At 37.2% G+C, this 20276-nt stretch overlaps 1 protein-coding gene across 3 annotated transcripts in view; it reads left to right on the top strand.

The window, feature by feature from the left end:
- The window catches only part of tnfrsf19 (tumor necrosis factor receptor superfamily, member 19), a 38505-nt gene extending 18540 nt beyond the window's left edge, over positions 1–19965 (top strand). For 2 of the 3 annotated variants that reach the window (XM_056262504.1, XM_056262503.1), the window contains exons 6-10: positions 12218–12379; positions 13530–13667; positions 13773–13875; positions 14820–15049; positions 19365–19965. In XM_056262504.1, the coding sequence (XP_056118479.1) occupies positions 12218–12379; positions 13530–13667; positions 13773–13875; positions 14820–15049; positions 19365–19369 (638 nt within the window). In that variant the 3' untranslated portion in view covers positions 19370–19965. The remainder of the gene's footprint in view (positions 1–12217; positions 12380–13529; positions 13668–13772; positions 13876–14819; positions 15050–19364) is intronic. The other variant, XM_056262505.1, reaches the window with a different exon arrangement.
- Positions 19966–20276: the final 311 nt, after the last annotated feature.

Genomic DNA, 20276 nt, shown 5'->3' with positions numbered 1-20276 from the left:
TGATAGAAGTACAACTCTGAGCAAACTCTGAAGTTCATGCAGTTCTGGTTCTTTATGGGATTCTGCTCATTCACATATCTGTCTCCTACTCTTTCTATACACATGCAATTTTTTGATTTGGGAAACGGGATCAGGGCGTGATGCAGACTTGAACCTGCATAACCTATATGAGCACCAAAGCACAACGTGTGCTAGCCATCATGGCTTTCAAAAACCAATAACCCTAAGTAAACTTCAGCATGTTAATCATCCTGAATAATTCCTCAAATCGTGTGGATTGTTGAGGAGATGTTTGATGTTAGCAAATACTTTTTTGTTCCTGGCAGACGATAAAACCCAAAGTATTCCTCCGTTTTAATGCAAACGCCTAAAACATGACGATGACATGACGCCAATTCCAAATCAGGCCAGCAGGAGTTTGTTTCAGGAGTTCGAAACGATAACTTCTCCCTAAAATCAGAGATGAATAACACTGATGTAGAAGCACCTCACCCTGGTTGTAAGCCTAAACTTGACATAAACTGTAAACTTATCCCTCAAATCTGATTGGTTGATTGGAATGTTGTTCCAGGATCATCAAAGGTGTTGATCCAGAAACATGCTGGACTTGGTAAAATCACGTTCACCATTCAAACTCGGTCATAGAGACTTGGTGAAATCAGAAAATAACCGCTTTGCAAATCTAGCAGCTGCACAACAACAATGCGAAATATTGCTCGACATTATCACTATAGGACTAAATGATGAGCTCTGCACCTATAGTTTTGATTATGTCTTCAAACGAAGTGCACAAAGGCTCACATCTCCAACAAAGAAACTTCTTTTGAGGGCTCAACTGATGTTGACATTGTCTCACAAAGAGCACTTGTATCTGTGAAGGCCAAGCCCATGTTTACTTAATGATTAATTTACCTTAGAGCAAATAATGAACGTTTGTGTTCATCCAATGAAAAGATGTTAAACAAAGATCTGGTTCATATTTAACTTCATTACAGCAAAATAATACTTCGGCATAAAGGAGTCCACAGGCTTTATTTCTGTGTGTTGTTGTCTAGGATTTGCAATAGGCATGTCTGTACTTAACTATATGTTTATGATGTATTCTACAAAAACAAGAACGATACAAAAACTCTTTTACATCAAACTACGTTTTTGCATGTTCATGTAGAAGTCTTTGAAGTCTGTGCAAAACGTGTTTGCTATGTATTTTTGACTATTGTGCTGTTAGCTTAGCAACAAGCAAACATCAGTCTCTATTGAAATCAATAGAGTGTATTAGTGCCTGCCCACTTTTTCAGAGACCTTGGTTTCTGGAAGTATATTTCCCATTCATTTTCCCCGTAGGGATTTTTAAAAAGTCTTTGTTTAAGGGTTATAAGTCATGAACCAAACCATCCAGCTACAAGGTTAATCACGACATAACAAACTTTTGTTTTGTCGAAACATTACAGAGAAAATTGCTTTAACTCTTTCCCTGCCAGCAGTTAAAAAAAAAAAAAGTTTTAACAACATATGTTTTTACATTGCTTTAACTCATCAAAATAAGTTGAGCAATTTTCAACTTTTTTTATAAGTTACACAAGATTTAGCTTTGTTTAAATCCATTAAATGTAATTTAAGTTGAAATGACGTAACCCTTGTGTTATGTTGCGGGTCAATTTGACCCGTTTCGATTTTCTAGTTGTTGGAAATACTGGTTAACCTTTGTTTTGTTTTCTTTATATTTTGTGACTTTTTCTCATTTATCATGATGAACATGCATGCAAAGTTTCAACATGCTGATGTGTTTTGACATATACAAACAAAATTACTATTACGTTCGTGATGTTCACGGGTCAATTTGACCCTCATAGGCAGCCATTCAAAAGCAACTGTACAGACACAAAATAAAAACATTTATTTTCTGTATGTCAGGGCACTTCAACTCCAGTTCTAACGTGCAAGTGCATCTAAAAGTGCTCTAACCCTAACCAAACACACTTGCAAAAGCTAAAATCCCAGTGTTTAGAATTATTTGCAAATTACAGATGAAAATCTTTGTCAGACACAGATAGTAAAATAAGCTCTCATTTCAATATTCAAGATATCTAAAATACCTAGCTTTTAACCAAAACTTTTATGTAGGATTTTCAAAGGCAGCTTCACAGAGCCAAAAAATAAATAAAAAACATTTATTTGATGTATGATTTTGTTATGTTTGGTTTCTCACTTCCCTGTGAGTGAATAATGAAACTAGGGAACTAGGTCTTAGGAAAGTAGGGAAAGGTAACTTAGGAAAATTAAACATTTTCATTATACAGCAAAATTGTATTGTTCAGTTACGATGTTCAAAGGATAACAAGTAAAAAACAAGCAGCATTTATCGGGGTTCAAGCAGTTAAGGCCTTTAAGCACATAAGCATTTAAGACATTAAGTTTTATTTAGCATACAATTAACCACTGACATAATAGATGGAAAAGACCATTTACAGCCAATACAGGCATTTTACCATAGGAAATTCAACAGAGTCCAGAGAATTGTCCTAGACTGGTTTGGTTCCGATTGAGGGAAAAAGCTAGGACTAGTTCGCAAAAGTAGGTTTTTAACATTTTCGTTAATAACTAGATGTATCAAACGATATGCATATTGTGTGGATGTGTGCTACACCACGTGATTACAGAGCTGTAAAACTCGTTAGCGCCAACAAGTGGCCAATTTATTTCAAAATTCTTACAGACCTCTAGGGCCACGAGTTGAACATGCCCATCGAGTTTCGTTCTGATCGGCCTCCGTTAACCTTGTTTAATAGGTGCTCAAACTTCAGTGGTCGATGGCGGCCTTGTTTTTTTAGATACGCCATTATCCTTTTACACATACATGGTACCAAGACACTGCACACCAAATTTCAGGTCAATCGGACTAACGGTCACGTGGTCATAGCCATTTTTATGTTTTTTCCATGTTATAGCGCCACCTACTGTTCAATCATTGCAATTTTTTTACTGTGAGCTCAGATTGAACTCATTCACATGTGTACCAAGTTTGGTGAAGATATCATTTACTTCTCGAGTTATAGCCATTTTAGAAAAATAGGCTCCTCCCAAAACGTTCATTTTGCACCTCTTAACCCTAACCAGTGACATAATAGATGGAAACAACAATTTACAGCCAATACAGGCAATTTACCTTAAGAAATATATGGTTTTAAAGCTTTTTAACAGTTATAGCGCCACCTATGGTCCGATCTCCATAAAATGTAGCATGTTTGTTAACTATGTTGTCACATGCTCACCAATTTGTGAAGTTCTGAGTTTTTATTTATGATTTATAGGCTTTTGAGTTTTTATTGCCACGCCCCTTTTCTAAATCATCCTGTTATAACAATATGAAAAATGCAAAAGTTCAACTTTTTCGATAATTATTGACCTAGAGAGTCCAGAGAATTGTCCTAGACTGGTCTGGTCCCGTTTGGGCAAAAAAACAGGGACTAGTTCGCAAAATATTTGAAATTGACTTTTAGTCTTATTTTGTATACGGTGTGGTGTGGCTTGGACATGGTGTCCGTCGAATATAAACTAGGCGCCTATCTTTAGGGAAGTGGCGTGGAGAGATGCTTCTGAAATGCTGCGTCGTGGCTGGTGTAAACACAAGCATTCATTAGATTGGGCGCAATCAGCTCCGGTAGCCGAGCATCACAGCTCTAACGCACTAAGAGTGTAAATAAGGGGTTACAGTCAATACCCTACGAATGGAATGTTATTATGCGTCATGGAACATTGCGCGCCCCAACTCGCGAAAGGTCGAATTTGCTCCATGTTTTGATAAGGTTTGTTTAGAAAACCATGAATCCATGTAAGACACAATGTCATTAGACACAATCCATGTCATTACAATCAATGAATCCATGTTATTCGACACAATGTTAAAGGTATAGCGGAGGATCTTTCCGAATTTTAGAGAAGACCCGCCCTCTCCAATTTTAAAAAAAAAATAAACATGCGCAACACTCTATTTGCTCCCGAGAGGGCGCACAGATATGCAAAGTAGATTGTTTGGAAGGGCATCCAAATTTGGGTAGTCACGTTTGGTGGCACAATTATGTTGCAAATTATAAACTAACTCAAAAACATTCATGCAAGACAAAATGTCAAATGCCCTTCTGTGTTTTATTTACTTATTATACTGATCGATTGAGTGACCGAGGACTCAAGACATGATATGCAATGGAGAAGTAGCTTGTTGCATTTGTGTAATAAATACTATGGTGAATACATTGGAATTATCGAAAATGAACACACAAGGTTTTAGAATATTTCAGCGTGATATCATTTACCATTTGGTCATAAGGCTACTTTAGACAAATTGAGATGTTTACCGTGTCTACGTGGTGCATGACTTGTGCCAGGGCTAGCATCGCTAATCATAGCTTACATTAACTTTTACTAGCAGTGATTTTAAATGGATTTTAAAAAGTTTGCATGACAAACTTTACCTGTCTAGTAGAATTTTCGCGACTGCGGCATCAGTGGGAAGCCCAACCTGTGCTTTTAGCGCACGCCAGCGTGTGAAATATTCACCCAAAATCACTCTGGTCTTGTTTCTATATTCTGCGGCCTTTCTCTTCTTATCATACACTTCGTATACATTTTTTCTCTTTCGACCCTCAGCCATTTTCAAAGGAACGGCTGAAACCGTAACTCATCACACATAATACAACTGAAAGTGCTCATGCGCAGAAAGCGAAAACTACATAGGGACGAGCACGTACGACGGCCTTACGTAAACATATCACCAGAATGATTGACACTTAGGTGGACCAATAGTATAGGCTACCCACCCAGAAAAAGAAAATCCTCCCCTATACCTTTAACATGTAAAGGTTTTTTTTGTTTTGTTTTTTTGCAGTGATGACAGTGACGAGCTCAGACCTGTGGTAGTCGTCATGTGACAGTGGTATTGCTATCAAATAGAAAATTATATTTATTTCCTTATAAAAAGGAATTAGTTCTCTTTGTAGTTTGTTTCAGAAAGATGAGTGACAAATATAAACAATTTATAACAGTCAATAAATCAAAACAGACATCACTGACTAGTAGGGCTGTCAACTTTAGTCGTTTAGTCGACTAATCAGTTGATGCCGTCTTCTCATTCTCATTGGTCGACCAGTTGCATAATTTTTTACCAACAGAAATAAATTAATTGATTTACTGATATTTATTCCTTTATAAGCAGTTATATATTACTGTATTTTAAATATAATTAGCCTATGTTTTATCCCCAAATTTAAATGTTTTAATTTAGGCTATTCTGCGCCAGTTTAGCGCACCACGTAGAACACTCGGGAACCGCACCTGCGGCTGGCTGCACTGCTGCTTCGTGCTCAGTAAGGAATATAGGTAGTTTTGCTGTATTCATTCAGTTAGAACGCTATTTGTTTTGGCTTTAGTCAACAAAATCTCCAAGAAATCTAAATCTTTTGTCTGGCTGCATTTTACAAAAAAAGACAAGACTGTGGAGTGCAAGCTATGCTGCTGCGCCATTCACATATAGGTGTAGAAAACGCTAGGCGCGGCGCGTTCTCCTTTTTCCAAAGCGCTAGGGCGGTTGCGCTCCGGAGGCGTCTGTCGTTTCTAAGCTTGTTGTTGTTAAGGTTCTTGTCACGTGACCTACGGTGCGCTTGCAGCATTCTGAAAAGTTAAGATGTTTTTATCTCGATGCGGCGCGAACGCGCTTGGAAAAAATGAGCGTGTCGCACCGCGACTGCGTCGCTTCCATTATGAGCGCGCATGCCGTGCGCCTACATTTGAAATAACGTACTTGAGCGCACAAAAGATGCCTGCTCTGCATCCCTGCAACCTCCATTCCTGCAGAGCACATATTTTCCAAAGCAGGATTTATTGTTAAGTCGAGGAGCTGTCTTTTACCCAAGAATGTGGACATGTTAGTGTTTTTGGTCCACAACATAAAAAAGGTGGACTAGGCCTGCAAATCTGTAAGTAGCCTTAACTGCTTTATTAGACTGACTCAATAGATTGTGTTTTATGTTTTTGTTTTTATTTGTACACTTGACGCGTTTGAAAATAGCCTAAATAATGTAACAAAATGAAAATAAACCTATATGCCTTCCTACTATACAGGCTATAATTATTAGGATTGTTTTTTAGGCTATTTGGGTTTGTGTGTTTTAAAATGCCTAGATCGGCTGAACAAAAGTTAACCCAAAGCTTTGAAAGTAAAGAAGAATATACACCAGTATAAACTAGAGCTTTTGTTATGATTTTTCATTATTTGGCAGTTTTAGCAGTTATATTTTTTGTAGCGTGTGGTGTGATCAGGTGCGCGATTGTGACACTATAGATCTAGGACAGAACTTCTCACTTTGCAGTTAAAAAAAATCACTACTAAAATCACTTTTCAAGTAATTTTATTATTATAGTTTTATGTAGTATTGATTTTTCGTTGTTGTTTTATAAATGCTCTATGACAATTGTTTAATAAATGTTCAATAAAAATGCAAAACGTCGCATCTTTTTTTATTTTTATTTTGTTGACTGATCGTTGTGCAGGACAGGACTTTGGTTGACTAAGGATTTCTCTGGTTGACTAACCTTACAGCCTTAACGACTAGTCATTTATTTTGGGATGAATGAATGATGAAATGTAAAAGAAGAAATGTAATCAGATATTGGATTCGACTCAAAACACAATGATTCAGAATTCCTTCCAATAAACACATTTACTGTCAATAGTAAACAGTATGTTCCACAATATGAATTGGAAATGCTGGAAAGATGAAAAGATTCAGTTGAACAAAGTTCATGAATAAAACGACTCAGTCGTTCAAGTACAAAAAACAAAGTCTGTCCATTTCAGAAGCAAAAATAAAACCAATCAATCACTAAATCCCATGAATCAAAGTCCTTTGAGTCCGAAAAACAAAAGAAAATTGGAAACATCTTTACCAGTAGATAGTTTCAAAACAGGATACTTGTGGATCACGTTCACATAGGAAAAAACTGAGAACAAGGAAACACAGCCTTGCAAAACACAAGACAAACGTACAATAATTAAGTATGCGCATCTCAAATGACACATTAATCTAACTTATCGACATTTATAGAACAGATCAACACTCATAAATCACTCATTGTCTCAACTCATGATACAAGCATCGTTACACGTGGTAGCTTTAGCTAACTAGCTCAGCTCGCGCTGTGAGTGCGGCCTACTCATATCAAATCATTTCTGAAATTGACATATCTAGCTATATCTTTCATATGTCTTTTTATATTCAGATTTAATATTTTAAAAAATCACTCACCAAAACCAAATTCAATACAGATTTCCACTCCACTTTTCTCTCTATGACAACACACCAGACTGACGTATCCAAAGTTTCCAAGTGCACTCAATCACAGTTCCCGTTCGATTATGATTTTGTGAAAGAAGTTTGTGGAGAAATGCTCCATGTGCTGCTGCCTGTCTGACCTGTTCTCATCTGATTCCGTCTGTTGAATGCTGACGACGGCACCGGCGCGAACTGTAGGCGGGCCTAATGAATATGCCGCTACTGTTGGTTCTTAGGACTGTCAGTCAATGCAGTACAATCAGTGATTGGATGAATCGCGTTTCTTTGTAGAACACTTTAATTCTTTATATTTCTTAACTTTTTCCAACACTCAAGTCATTTACTGGTGGCCTGGGTTACCCGGGTTACAAATGTATTTCTAAAACAATGGTTCTAGCTTAGATTATTGCCCAGTTGTTTGGTCGAGTGCATATAGACAAAAAATGTACAGGTGAAAGATTGTCTCTGCTTTGTTTTATAAGAAATATTTCTGTGTCTAGAATTCCTAATTTCCTTTACTCTCAATTTTTGTATAGTAGTGCTAGTCATGATTTTAACAGCAGGCATGCATAAATGGGATTTTTATTTTATTTCGAAAACCACTGCAAAACATCGGACTGTATAATGTAAAGAAGAATGAAACTATTGAAGGATTTACCATTGATATTACACATTTTGACAAGAGACACTCTACACAAGGAAAATGATTTTTAAAAAATATTTTAAGGAACATTTAAAAGCACTATATATAGTAAATTGATGATTTTGATATTTGGAATGAATGTTAGTTTAATTGACTTAACTTTTTATTTTTTTGATTAAATGTAGTATTTGTATTTAATTGTTGGGACCCCAGGAAGAGAAGCCTCTGCCTCTGTACTGGCCAATGGGGATCCAAATAAATAAATAAATTACCTTAGATCATAGGAAAGACCATTTACAGCCAATACAGGCAATTTACTAAGGAATGATATTTTTTGTAAGTTTTTTTTTTGACAGTTATAGCAGCTTGACCTGCCTGATCTGCACCACTTTTATTAGTAGTCCTAAAAGTGTGCCCATATACATGTCTCAAATTTGTTGTAAATATCTCATTTTGTTTTGAAGTTGAGACACTTATATTTATGAGAGCATAAAAATTATGCATCGGTGATATTGATTGGATTTTTTTTTCCAGTTCCTATCATAATTTTGACATTTGGGCATTATTGTTTAGCTATTTACTTATGTTTTCAAATTGCCTGTATTTTTTTTTTGTCTCGATCGGACTAATGGTCTTTGAAGATAACAGTAATTCTTTTTAAGCTCTAAATGACACGTTACAAAACCAAAAGGCAAAACCTGGCATGTTTGGTATTGTTGGACTCGGCAAGGATTCAGGAGAATAAGGAGGTCACTCCCATGAAAAAACGCTGGCTTGAAAAGTCTCAGGCTCCTTCAGGGCATTTTGCCGATGACGTATACTGAGATTTTTTAGCTACACCAATGTTCTCATAGACTATCAAGGTACCCTGGACAAAGACACTGCATGCCATCTTTCATTAGACTAACGTTTGGATGCGGTTATAACCATTGTCATGATTTTTTTCCATGTTATAGCGCCACCAAGTGGCCAATCATCGCAATTTTTTTCATGCCACCTCAGATTGTGCTCATGAACATGTGTCCCAAATTTAGCGAAAATATCTCTTTCCGTTCACAAGTTATAACCATTTTAGTAAAAGTGGCTCTGGTGCCATCAAACGTTTTAGTTCCCCTTAGCAACCGACAATTGAAATGTAATTTTTTTTTAAATGATTATTGACAATCGGACTCCAGAGAATATTTCTGCAGTGGTTTGGTTCTGATCAGGCCAAAAACCTAGGAGTAGTTTGCAAAAGTAGGTTTTACACAAAAACGCAATTTACTCGAAATTGGAGCCCAAAGGGCGAGCCAATCCGAGGCATGCATCTTGTCCGGCTCGAGCCAAGGATTCCAACGATGTAAGACACTTGAGCCTACGCCCGACGGTTGAGGAGTTATGAGCCATTTCGTACTTTTGCCCGCTGTAGCGCCACCTATGGGCCCATCGGGGCGTGCCTTGGTGAGGCTGTAGGCTGTGTGAGTACTACCAGCCCCCAAAGTTTCAAGTCTCTACGACTTACGGTTCGTCCTGCCCGATCAGTTTTACATGGAGAATGTTGCATGATGGGAAAATTAACAATAACAATAGGGTTTCAGCACTGAAGTGCTTGAACCCCTAATAATAATAATAATAATAATAAAGTAAAAAAAAATGTATATGCAAAAAGTCAGTATACTGTTTATTTTCCAATTTTGTCAAATTTTGGTTTAAAAAATGGTTTAAAAACATTTTTATAAATCATATTTTCAGATATAATGTTTTTGTAATGTTTGACAAATGTTGATATTAAAAGTTTACAGTTTGTATCTAAATCTTTGTTGTTTTTCATAGTGTGATTTTTGAGGAATTGTATTGAATCCAATTAGGGTCAATTTGACCCGCTCCATAAAGGGTGTACACAGAATTCGAACAGTGCACAAGGGTTAAACATCCAAGTTGATTGTACTTAAAAATTTAAGGCAGCAACATACATATAAAGTGATAGAGGCCCACAGAAAGAGGGGCTAAAAGTGCATCTATATCTGTAGAATATGATCTAAATCGCCCAGAGCTCCTTTAACGTCATGTAAATGATAAAGAACCCACCCTTATATATCTCTGTGGAATTTTCTGCACAGCTGCATCATGGGTAATGTAGTTTTTCACTAGGAATTCCATTGGTAATTTAAAAAAAATGAATGGAAATAATGCAGGCTGACGTTTTCAACAAAAGCATATCCCATCGATTAACAACCTCTGAACTCACAGTAGGTCTGTCTTTAAACGTTTATAAGTTATCGTTAAAAATCGATTCCCTTTGAAGGAAATGAATGGTCTATTGTGAATACAGAGTCTTCTGTGCACTTCACGTGAAGTAGTTGTTAGCGCATTGCGAAGGGTTTCTGAGTAGTAGCTAACTATAGCTGTTACTTGATTAACTCCTACTAGCGAAATAACCATTTATGTGAACGTACACACTTTAAAGCTCACCACACTACCATTTTCCAAGTCCTAAGTGACGGATACATTGATGTACACACCAGATAACATGATAACCCCAATTATCTCGATGACTTAATAGTCGGTGTCAGTAGAACAGTGAGTGTAAAACCCCTTCTTCAGGCTAGATCAGTCACTTGATCAGGCTTTTCCTCGGATGGCTGTTGTCTTCAGGGTAGGGAAGGCTCTCTAGACGGTGACATCAGAGATCCTGTGGTGCCTTCAGACTGTGGCAGCTGTTTTCTCAGGCTGATTACACATTCCCCAACCGACTTCAAACATATAGCAGTGACTGCCCATGGCCTTGATCTGCCTCTTAATAATGGGCTCGCTAGACTGGCAAGTGAAGGCCCGACTGGCCCGGGGTAAAGGGGTGAAAAATTATCGGCAGGCTGGGAATGTGCCCTTCACCTCCAGGACATTTCTGCTATTTAAACCCCGTTTTCTTTGGAGCACATTCCCAGCCGCAGCCACAGCGAGAGGAGACATGTGACACACACACACACACACACACACACACACACACACACACACACACACACACACACACACAGGAGCTCGGGCTTTTGGTTTTGGCAAGTTCAGTGGAAGATGAAACAGAGTGGGTCACATCATGGTGTTAAAAAGGAAAGTGTAGTAGAACATGAAAGTCTCTTAATGATGTTATGGATTTTATAACACTAGTATAAAAACCTACATGAAACTCTTGTGGGAACCCACGGCAAATTGAGGCCACGATACACTCACAGCGAAGTTCTTCTTTGTTCTTCGCTCAGGGTTAGAGATTTGCTGCTCAACTTGCTGTTTGCGAACATTCTGACGAGGAGTGGCGTTTGGATGAATACAGTGTGATTTGAACAGACTGAGCAGAAAAGATTTACCTGAAAAGATTTCCGTGTCAAAGAAGGCGGAGCCTCAGACCACACCCACTTATTACGTATTCATACAGACCTATGACAGTTTATATAAGCATATTGGGGCCTTAAGCCTTCTGGGCAATGTCATTTTAGTATTATGTATTAACTTATTTGGAAAGGCACGGATAATGAATAACACATTCTACGGAGCCTCTTAAGGGACATGTTGAAACAATATGAGATGGAAGGAGAAATTATATTTCAATGCTTTTGCGTTCGCTCGCAATCGTTTGCATTCCCTGAGAAAGTTGCGAGAGTCTCCAAATGTAATGCGAGCAAATGCAAAATCATTGAAATATGTATTTTTTCTCCATCACCATGTCCCTCTAGGCCTAGGGCTCCATTGAAAGCGTTATTCATTATCCGTACCTTTTCGAATAAGGTATCGTCTTTCGGGTACATCCTTAATTTTGAGTTTCATTTTATTGTATCCGTTTTCATTTTAATTTTCGTTTAATTTTCTGGCAATTTTGTCATGTGCTTTTGTAATTTTTATTAGTTTTGGCTTAAAATAAATAAATATATATATGCGAGTATATATATATAGATACGAGTTAGTACAATTAAATTTTTTATATTATTTTGTTTAAACTTTAACTAAATGAAAATTTTAAATGTCGAAATAAGTTAGGTGACTTCTGGCAATTGCGAGTTTATATCATGTAATTCTGAGAAGAAAGTCCGAATTGTCGCAATTATCTTTTAAATTGTTTTATTCCGTGACGGAAACAAGCTTCCGTTAAAATCTCCTTTTGTGTTCCACAGAAAAAAAATAAAAAAATCCTCCAATATAAGGTTGAGTAATTGAGTAAAAAACGGATCTGGAGACGCTCAGTGACCTCACTTCCTGTCTCGTGTGTATCTTTCAGGTATGGGACGAGTGAATCTTGTCCCGCTCCAGCCTCCAGTGACCAGTCCCAGAGACATGGCTCTAGCGGCGGTCATCTGCAGTGCGCTGGCCACAGTCCTGCTCGCCCTCTTCATCCTGTGTGTCATCTACTGTAAGAGACAACTGCTGGAGAAGAAACCAGGTGACCTATCAGGCTTTCAGACAGATGTGCTTTAAAGCTTAATCGGATCATTTTATAATTACATTATAGCTATATAATAGAAAGTATTTCTAATCACTCCATACAAATGTACTTATATGATAGCAGTGGTGCTTCTACTACATTTTACTGTTACCATTCTAAATTTTAAAGGATTTTATTTTTTATTTATCTGCTATTGTACCTGGTTGATAGATCAGTTGAAATCGCAATGATGCTGACAGATCTGATTTAAATTCTGATGTAAAAATAAATAAACTATAGGTACGTCCCAATGTGCGTACTAAACTATTTTGTAGTATAAAGTAATGTTCACACTGAAAATTCAAGTGCACTTTAAATACCTGGATGATGCACTTAATGAACCGAAACAACGAAGTGAGGAGTGTTGGGCACTTCATGCGCGCGACTGTCGCAGCTTTAATTATTTTTAATTATTTTTAATTATTTTTATTATTAATGTTCCTGTTTTTTGTTTTTATTAATTTGATTTGTTGTCTTTCCAGGTGGATTGTGATTTTATGTACAGCGCTTTGAGAAGCTGCTTTTAAAGGCGCTCTATAAAATAAAGCTTATTATTATTATTATTATTAATTACGTAGCGGAAGGGGAGGGGCATCAGACTCCAATGTTGAATGCCAAAATAACCTTATAGAGTTCATACACTACACTGTTGAGTACATATTAGTGCATAAGTACACAGTGCGTCATTTGGGACACAGCTTTAGTTTATTATAGTTTTTTAATAATATGTTTTAAAATGTTATTTATTCCTGTGATGCAAAGCTGAATTGATGAATAGAAAGTTCAACAGTCTTTACTGTCACTTTTGATGCATCCTTGCTGAATGAAAGTATCAATTTCTTTATAAAAATCTTACTGACCTCAGACATTTGAGCGGTATCTATATCAATAATTGATTCAATATTGGTGTCTTTTATCATGCCACTGTTGCTGCTATTTTATAAAAGCCACCCGAGTTTGTGTGGTACAGGGATTTTACCATGATTTAGGCTGTTTTAATGCTTTTTTATTTTAAAGTGGTTAATTGTTATCCTTTAAACTTCTGAAACTTCACAAGTTTTATATACTGTATCTGTTTTTGCTGTTGTTTCATGTGGCGATGCCTCAGTTTCGTTGAGGTCCCATGAAGGTCCTTATGTGGGTTCAGAGTTGTCTTGTCTGGACCGGCGAGTCCTGGAGTTTTCCCAGCGGCCTTGTTGTCACTGCCGTCCCGGATCAGGACAGTCCTGCGGTGAGTTTCACACATGTGAGTTAGCCAGTAATGAGTTAGTCAGATGAGCATTTTATTAATCCCACACAGTTCTGTTGATTGTCATCATGATATTAGACTGATGTGCGGTTTGTTTTCCAGGTCCTGTACACCTGATCCCGTCTCTGTGCTGCGATGACACCTGGAGCCAGAGCCGTGGCCGTGAGTGTCGGCCCTTTCCCTCGCAGAGCAGTCTCAATGAAGGGTGGGTTCTTTATCATTTACATGACGTTAAAGGAGCTCTGGGCGATTTAGATCATATTCTACAGATTCATTTTCCAATTCTGACAAACTTCAGTTGGTTTTCAACTTACACTACCATTCAAAAGTTTGGAGTCCGTATTTATTTCCGAGTCTGTGTTATTATGAAATATTTTTTACAATTAAAAATAAGTATTTTCTATTTGAATACATTTTAATTAAAAAAATAAATAAATCCTGTGATGTATCATTACTCCAGTCTTCAGTGTCACATGATCCAAATGCTGTTGGTCTTCTGTACATAGTGTGTGTTCATGAAACCCAATTAGCGCCTCAGTTCACTCCCACTCATCTGGAAATTAAGATGTTTTTCACCAAACCAGGTTGATTAAATGATGACTTAATTTTCCTTTTAGGCCGAACTATATCCCTCCATTAGCCTGGGAAAACCCAGACAACTTCCGGCAAATTTAGATTTGCTCTGAAAGTTAGTCTGGCAAAGAGCTCATTCAAGCTCATTTCCAATCCGCCGTAATCGCGGCACCAATCAGAAACGTTGGGGCGGGCTTTACACGATGACGTCAGCGCTGGGATTTTGAAGCAGATTTTGTAGCCTACATTACAAAGATGGATGCCGCCGTCGAACATCACTCGTTCGAATCAGCTATCGCGTCTGTTTTAAGCCATTTGAACGTTTCCTTTTTGTTAAAAACCGAGCAAAGAACAACACTCGGAGATTCTTCGCCGCTCTGCATACGTCATCTCCTTCATCGCTCTGATTGGGTTTAGGTCTATCCGCGACGTCCGTTGGTGACGCCCCTCTGGAAATGATTTGTCTATGACGCTTTGCCAGACCATAACTCAGTTACAACTGAGAATGGTCTGGTTTCAACCAGACCATTGAACTCCATGAAATTTTACACAGTCTTGTTTTTTGTCCTGTCACAGACTGGTGAACCCATCTCTGGGAGCCAGCCAGACAGATGTGGGAGGTGCACCTGATGAGGCCTGGCCGCTTTTTCAGACCAGTTCAACCACAGACGATCTCCAGCCAGAGACATGTTCCTCGTGTGAAGAGGACGAGGAGCGAGAGCCGCAGATCTCAGGCCTGAGCCCAGCTGAGTCTGAGGATGGGGCAAACAGTCGGCCTCGACTGCAAACGCTGTCTACAACTGAAGGTGAGTGATATTAGTCTGGAATTAGTCCGAAGTGAAAAGTTATTACAGGGACAAGACTCTTTGTGAATCAATGCTGCATTTAGATTCCTGGGAAGTTTCTATTTAATAGTTTGGAAGTCATAATTATGACGTTTAAGTGTTTTGGGTCTATTGCTGGGCAAATTGATATCATATTCTCATGCTGCCACAAAGTAGACCATGATGTTTAACAGACCATAAACCAACTCGACGAGTTTTAAAGTTTACTGCTTATTTACATTAACAGAACACAAAATGCATGTAAATTGAATTATAATAATGTATCACATTTGCAACAAACTTATGCAAAGTATAAACTGCTAAATTCAATCTGTTCTTCATATAAAGCGATCGTGTCTCTTCAGAAAATGTGGATTAAAACGATCGATTCATATGTTTTACATTAGTATGTTATGATTAGTTTTACAATCTCTTCATGATAGGGTGACCAGACGTCCCGTTTTTCCCGGGACAGTCCCGTATTTCAACTCTAATTTTAGTGTCCCGACTTATTATGAAAAAATCATGTTTTGTCCCGTATTTCATCGTTAACCTGTTAACCTGCAACCCCATTTTTGAAAAATCCCCAGATATGGCATTCCCAAACCGAAACAGATACAGTTCATGAACCCTTTGTACTAAAAGCACAAGTAAGATCTCATTTGAAAGCTGACACCTGGAAGTTTATTGTAAATGTAGAATTAATTATTGTCATAATGAAAAAAATAGTTATAAATAGCTTCAAAGTTTTGTAAAATTATTATACATTTATTTTTATGAAACATCTTCATGAAAATAAAATTGAAGTTGGCATTGTAGCAATCTAGAAATGCACTGCAGCTAAAGCCACATGTCTAACCATGTTATATTTAAAATCTGAAGATGATAAGTCTAAAACTCTGTATTTAGTTCAATGTTTTTCAAGATCATGTCATATGACTTTATTTTGATTAGACTGGTGTTTATTGTCATCTTATAAGCATCTATTCAGTCTATTGCCTCTATTGTTTTGTGATGCAAAAACGAGCCCCATTCAGTGTCAGTCTCCCCTGCACATATTCACACCTCTCCAGCCTGTTTATTGCTCTAAATATGCTTTTCTTTTGTCTGCATTATAATCACTAACGACTAGCAATTCACACTGTTTCAATCCCTCATTTCTTTTATAAAAGTTCTCACTTCACAGTGAAACTGTATCAAATGCCCTTTTTGAAAAACGAAACATTTTAGTAAGCATTCTTATTTAGAAAAAAAATCATAAAAATTACACCGAAGTTAGGTAGCAGGTGCTCAGTACTAGCTAGCATGTTAGCTTAGCACACCATCAATACACGACAATTTATGAGAATAAAACTATGTTTGTGCTCCAAACTTACTTTACAGCGCAAGTCGAGTGTTTTAAATAACTTTCTGTAATCTGATTTGGCTTCAGATAAAAAAATCAGATAGAAAATATATTATTTTATTGTATTCTGCACAATTTGAAAGTCTATCTCGATTAGCATTACATTATACATATAATCTATTATTATGAAAATACCTGACATGACTCGAAGAACACAGGTAAATCAAATATCATTGCAATCATGTTTATTGTCTTCAAAACATCTTTATCTGCACTTTACAGCGATCTCGGATAGCTTTGTTGTGTCAGGACTTCCTGAATGTCACATGATTATGGCTCTTCTTCATGTGATCCATATATGGACTTTACTGTGCAAACAGCGCCCTCAGACTTCAGTATGAATGGATAACACAGTACATCAGAGTATCCAGCGCTCAAAATGATTACATCGACGCATTTGGGTATAAATTCAATAAATATTATTCCTGTCTATAGAAATCTGATGTAAACTTATGAGAATCTATCAATATTTCTCCAAATCTGCACATGTTTGAGCTAAAAGCCCTGATGGACGTTGTTTTGTCAAGCACTGTCATGACGATCGCACGGGAGTTTTTTTCTGAATGAGAGCAGCTGACGCTCATAATTCATATTAAAGGTAACGACTCGTTTTTTAATTTCATAACTCCTGACACAAATTAAGACATAACTGTCACTATAAGTTTCTCAGAATACAATAGTGGTCAAATACTGAAACTTGAGTCTTATATCGTTTTAATGATGTATAGTTTGTCAAGTTAATAACATTAAATATGATAGTAACTTTGAACTATTTAAAAAAAAAAACGCTACAGAGCGCCCACGCACTGGTGAAGGTTAACAGGTTTTAATATATATTTTTATATATTATAGGTTTCGTTTTCGAAAGGCTACGTGAATATGTATGTATGTTATGTTCAAAACCATGTAGCGCGCACATGACAGAGAGGGAGAGAGCGAGAGACCTTGCGTGTGTGTGTGCCCGTGTAGCGCGCGAACGATAGAGAGGGAGAGACCTTGCGTGTGTGTGCTATAGTACGCATTAATACGCATGCGTCTTACAATATCACTTTTTTTACTTTTTCACAGTAGTGTATATGTAGAAATTAACATTAGCCAAAATTAATAATCGCTGTAAGTATTATTCATTGTTAGATCGTGACACCTACACATTAATGTAAACAAATTGAACCTTATTGTAGTGTTGCTGAAATCAAAATATTAATAAACAAATAAATAAATAAATAAAATCCAGGGAGGTCTGCAATGGAGGGATATTATCATTGGCTTCATAAGCTGAACTATATTAACATCCTTAAGATTTCGCAACAGAATTTAGACAGAATTCAAGACGTGAGCCGAATGGAAACTGAGATGTTGAAACACTCCGCTTCTGTGTTCGTTTATGAGAGCCAAAGTAAATGAGCGACTGACAAACTGTCTATGCCATCAAGAGCCGAGGGTGGTGTGTGTAAACACTTGCGATCGCAGGAAACAAAAGCCTTATGGAGAAAAGCTCAACATGAAAGGAACAAATGATTCAATTTCCTTTGAAACACATAAAAGGGCCTTTTGACTGTCAAACAACATGCTGGTGTGAAACACGTGAAGTCATGCCTTTCCTACTTTCTGACTATTGATTTTTAAACTAGATGAATCAAGATGTTTGGAATTATATTGTTACATAGATTTCTGTTTTTGTTTCAAGTTAACCTTTGGCTCTTTTCCACTGCTCTGTATGGCTCACTTTTGGGGGGTTTTCCACAGTGTACACAATACCTAGTACTTTTTTAGTACCACATCGGTTGAGGTTCCAAATGAGCCGTGCTACCAATACTAAAATGTGACGTGTAAACACTGCAGATCACTGATTGGTCAGAGAGAATCGTCACTACCAGCGTCATTGGATTTACGACAGTGAAAAATATCCATATGCCGAGATTAGAATCAAGAACACCATTACATCGATATGCTCCATTGCACCTGTGTTGTGCGTTTGTGTTTGTTTTGTGTCACGTTTACGATGATGTCGTGGCAGTAGAGGTAGCGCAACTTTAACGATCAGTCTATAATCCCCCCCACTTTGAAGCGGTACTAAACTGCAGTGGAAAAGTAAAGCGAGCCGAGCCGAGTCGTGCCAGGCAGTGGAAAAGGGAAACTGACAGTAGTTTTAAAAAAAAAGTTTTTTGGAATGAACAATTTTGGCTCATTCCAAAGTTATGCCTGTTGTTTTCTGTATTATGAAATGAATGGGAACTGGGGCTGTCAAGCTCCAAAATGACAAAAACAAAACAAAAAGTAGTTTAAATGTATAGTCTAAATGAAAAATTACTTCCCGTGACATGTTTGATTAATTAATTCCCACGTTTTAGCTAGATTGTGGCCACATTGTGCTGATTTGTTCCCTTGTTTTAATTAAGTTCAAGCCTAAAACAAGGGAATGAATTAGTACAACATTGTCAAAATTTACCTTAAAGGGATACTTCACTTAAAAATGACTTTTTTTTAACCCTAGTTGTTGTTCCAAATCCGTATGAAGCTCTTTCTTCTGTGGAACACAATCGAAGATATATAGTATTTGACTACCATTGTTTTTTTTTTTTTTCATATAATGAAAGAATGGGAACTGAAACTGTAAATGAATCTCAGTCTAAACCATCATATGGCTTCAGTCATATAGACTGCTTTTGTAGCACTTTTTGTAGCTTGAAGTCACAGTCCCCATTCACTTCCATTGAATAAAAAAATAGGAGAACTATCCCTTTAAGAGACCAGCCCAAATCTTGCTCTTCTGTGCCTGTGCTAATTCACATAAATTGAGAGACTTCATAAAGCAAGCTTTAATTTACTTTGACAGATTCAGTGCCAAGCGATTAACATGTTGGTTCTTGCGCTCTTTTTGTCTTGTTCCAGGATGACCTACTCTTATCTCACCTGTTGTTGGCCTCTGAGAGCCACTCTGGAGGTAGAAAGAGCAAAGGAAGATCCCATCTCAGATTACATCAGGCCACACACACACACACACCGAGAACATGTGTTTCGCCGTCTTTCTCCAGCAGTGTGTGACCACCACGTCAACAGCGGCCTAAAGAGACTTTATTAATGTCTAAAAACAAAACCACATAAGACGAAAGATTCTCTCTTTTGTAAAGGAATCACTAGACCTTTAGTTTTGTACCCCGGCACTGACTACCTGTTCAGGTGGGTTGAAGTCAAGGTTTGTCTGCAGGTATTAGTTGCAGTCGACCTGAATGGTTTGCAGACTCTTTTGCAGTACATTCCAGTTCCATAGATCAAACTGTGCATGTGTGTGTATGTGTGTGTGCAAGTGATCTCCAGTGTGGTGAATTGTAGATATTGTATTATAGGAAATAGGAGGACAATATTTTTTATAATGTAGATACCCATCCTGTGCCTTCACTCTTGCTTTTCGTATTGATGGTTGGTGAACTTTAAAAAAAACCATATGAGATTTGTGTCTTGTCAAATTTGTAAATAAAACTTTACAAGATTTGCTTGAGTGTTTTAATGAAAATATAATGGCATGCAAAAATACCTAAAAACAATGCAACGATTATAAGAAAAGTATACAAAGTCTAATATACAAAGCACTGTATTTTCAGATATACGAGGCCTGAGTAAATTCACATGATCCTTTTTGAGAACTATATTAATCCTCTTTTATATCACATATGAATAGGTGAATATAACATTTTTTATAGTTATATTCAATAAAATGTGTTATATTGTGGTCTGGTCATATTTTATCCCAAAATCAGAACAAAAATGCAAAAGAAAAAGCCCAATATACATATCTTATACACA

This window comes from Rhinichthys klamathensis, unplaced genomic scaffold (assembly GCF_029890125.1).
Source record: "Rhinichthys klamathensis goyatoka isolate OS25496 unplaced genomic scaffold, OSU_Roscu_1.1 h1tg000192l_1, whole genome shotgun sequence".
NCBI lineage: Eukaryota > Metazoa > Chordata > Actinopteri > Cypriniformes > Leuciscidae > Rhinichthys > Rhinichthys klamathensis.
The sequence above is the reverse complement of the archived record's forward strand: the minus strand, read 5'-3'. Positions and strand labels throughout refer to the sequence as shown.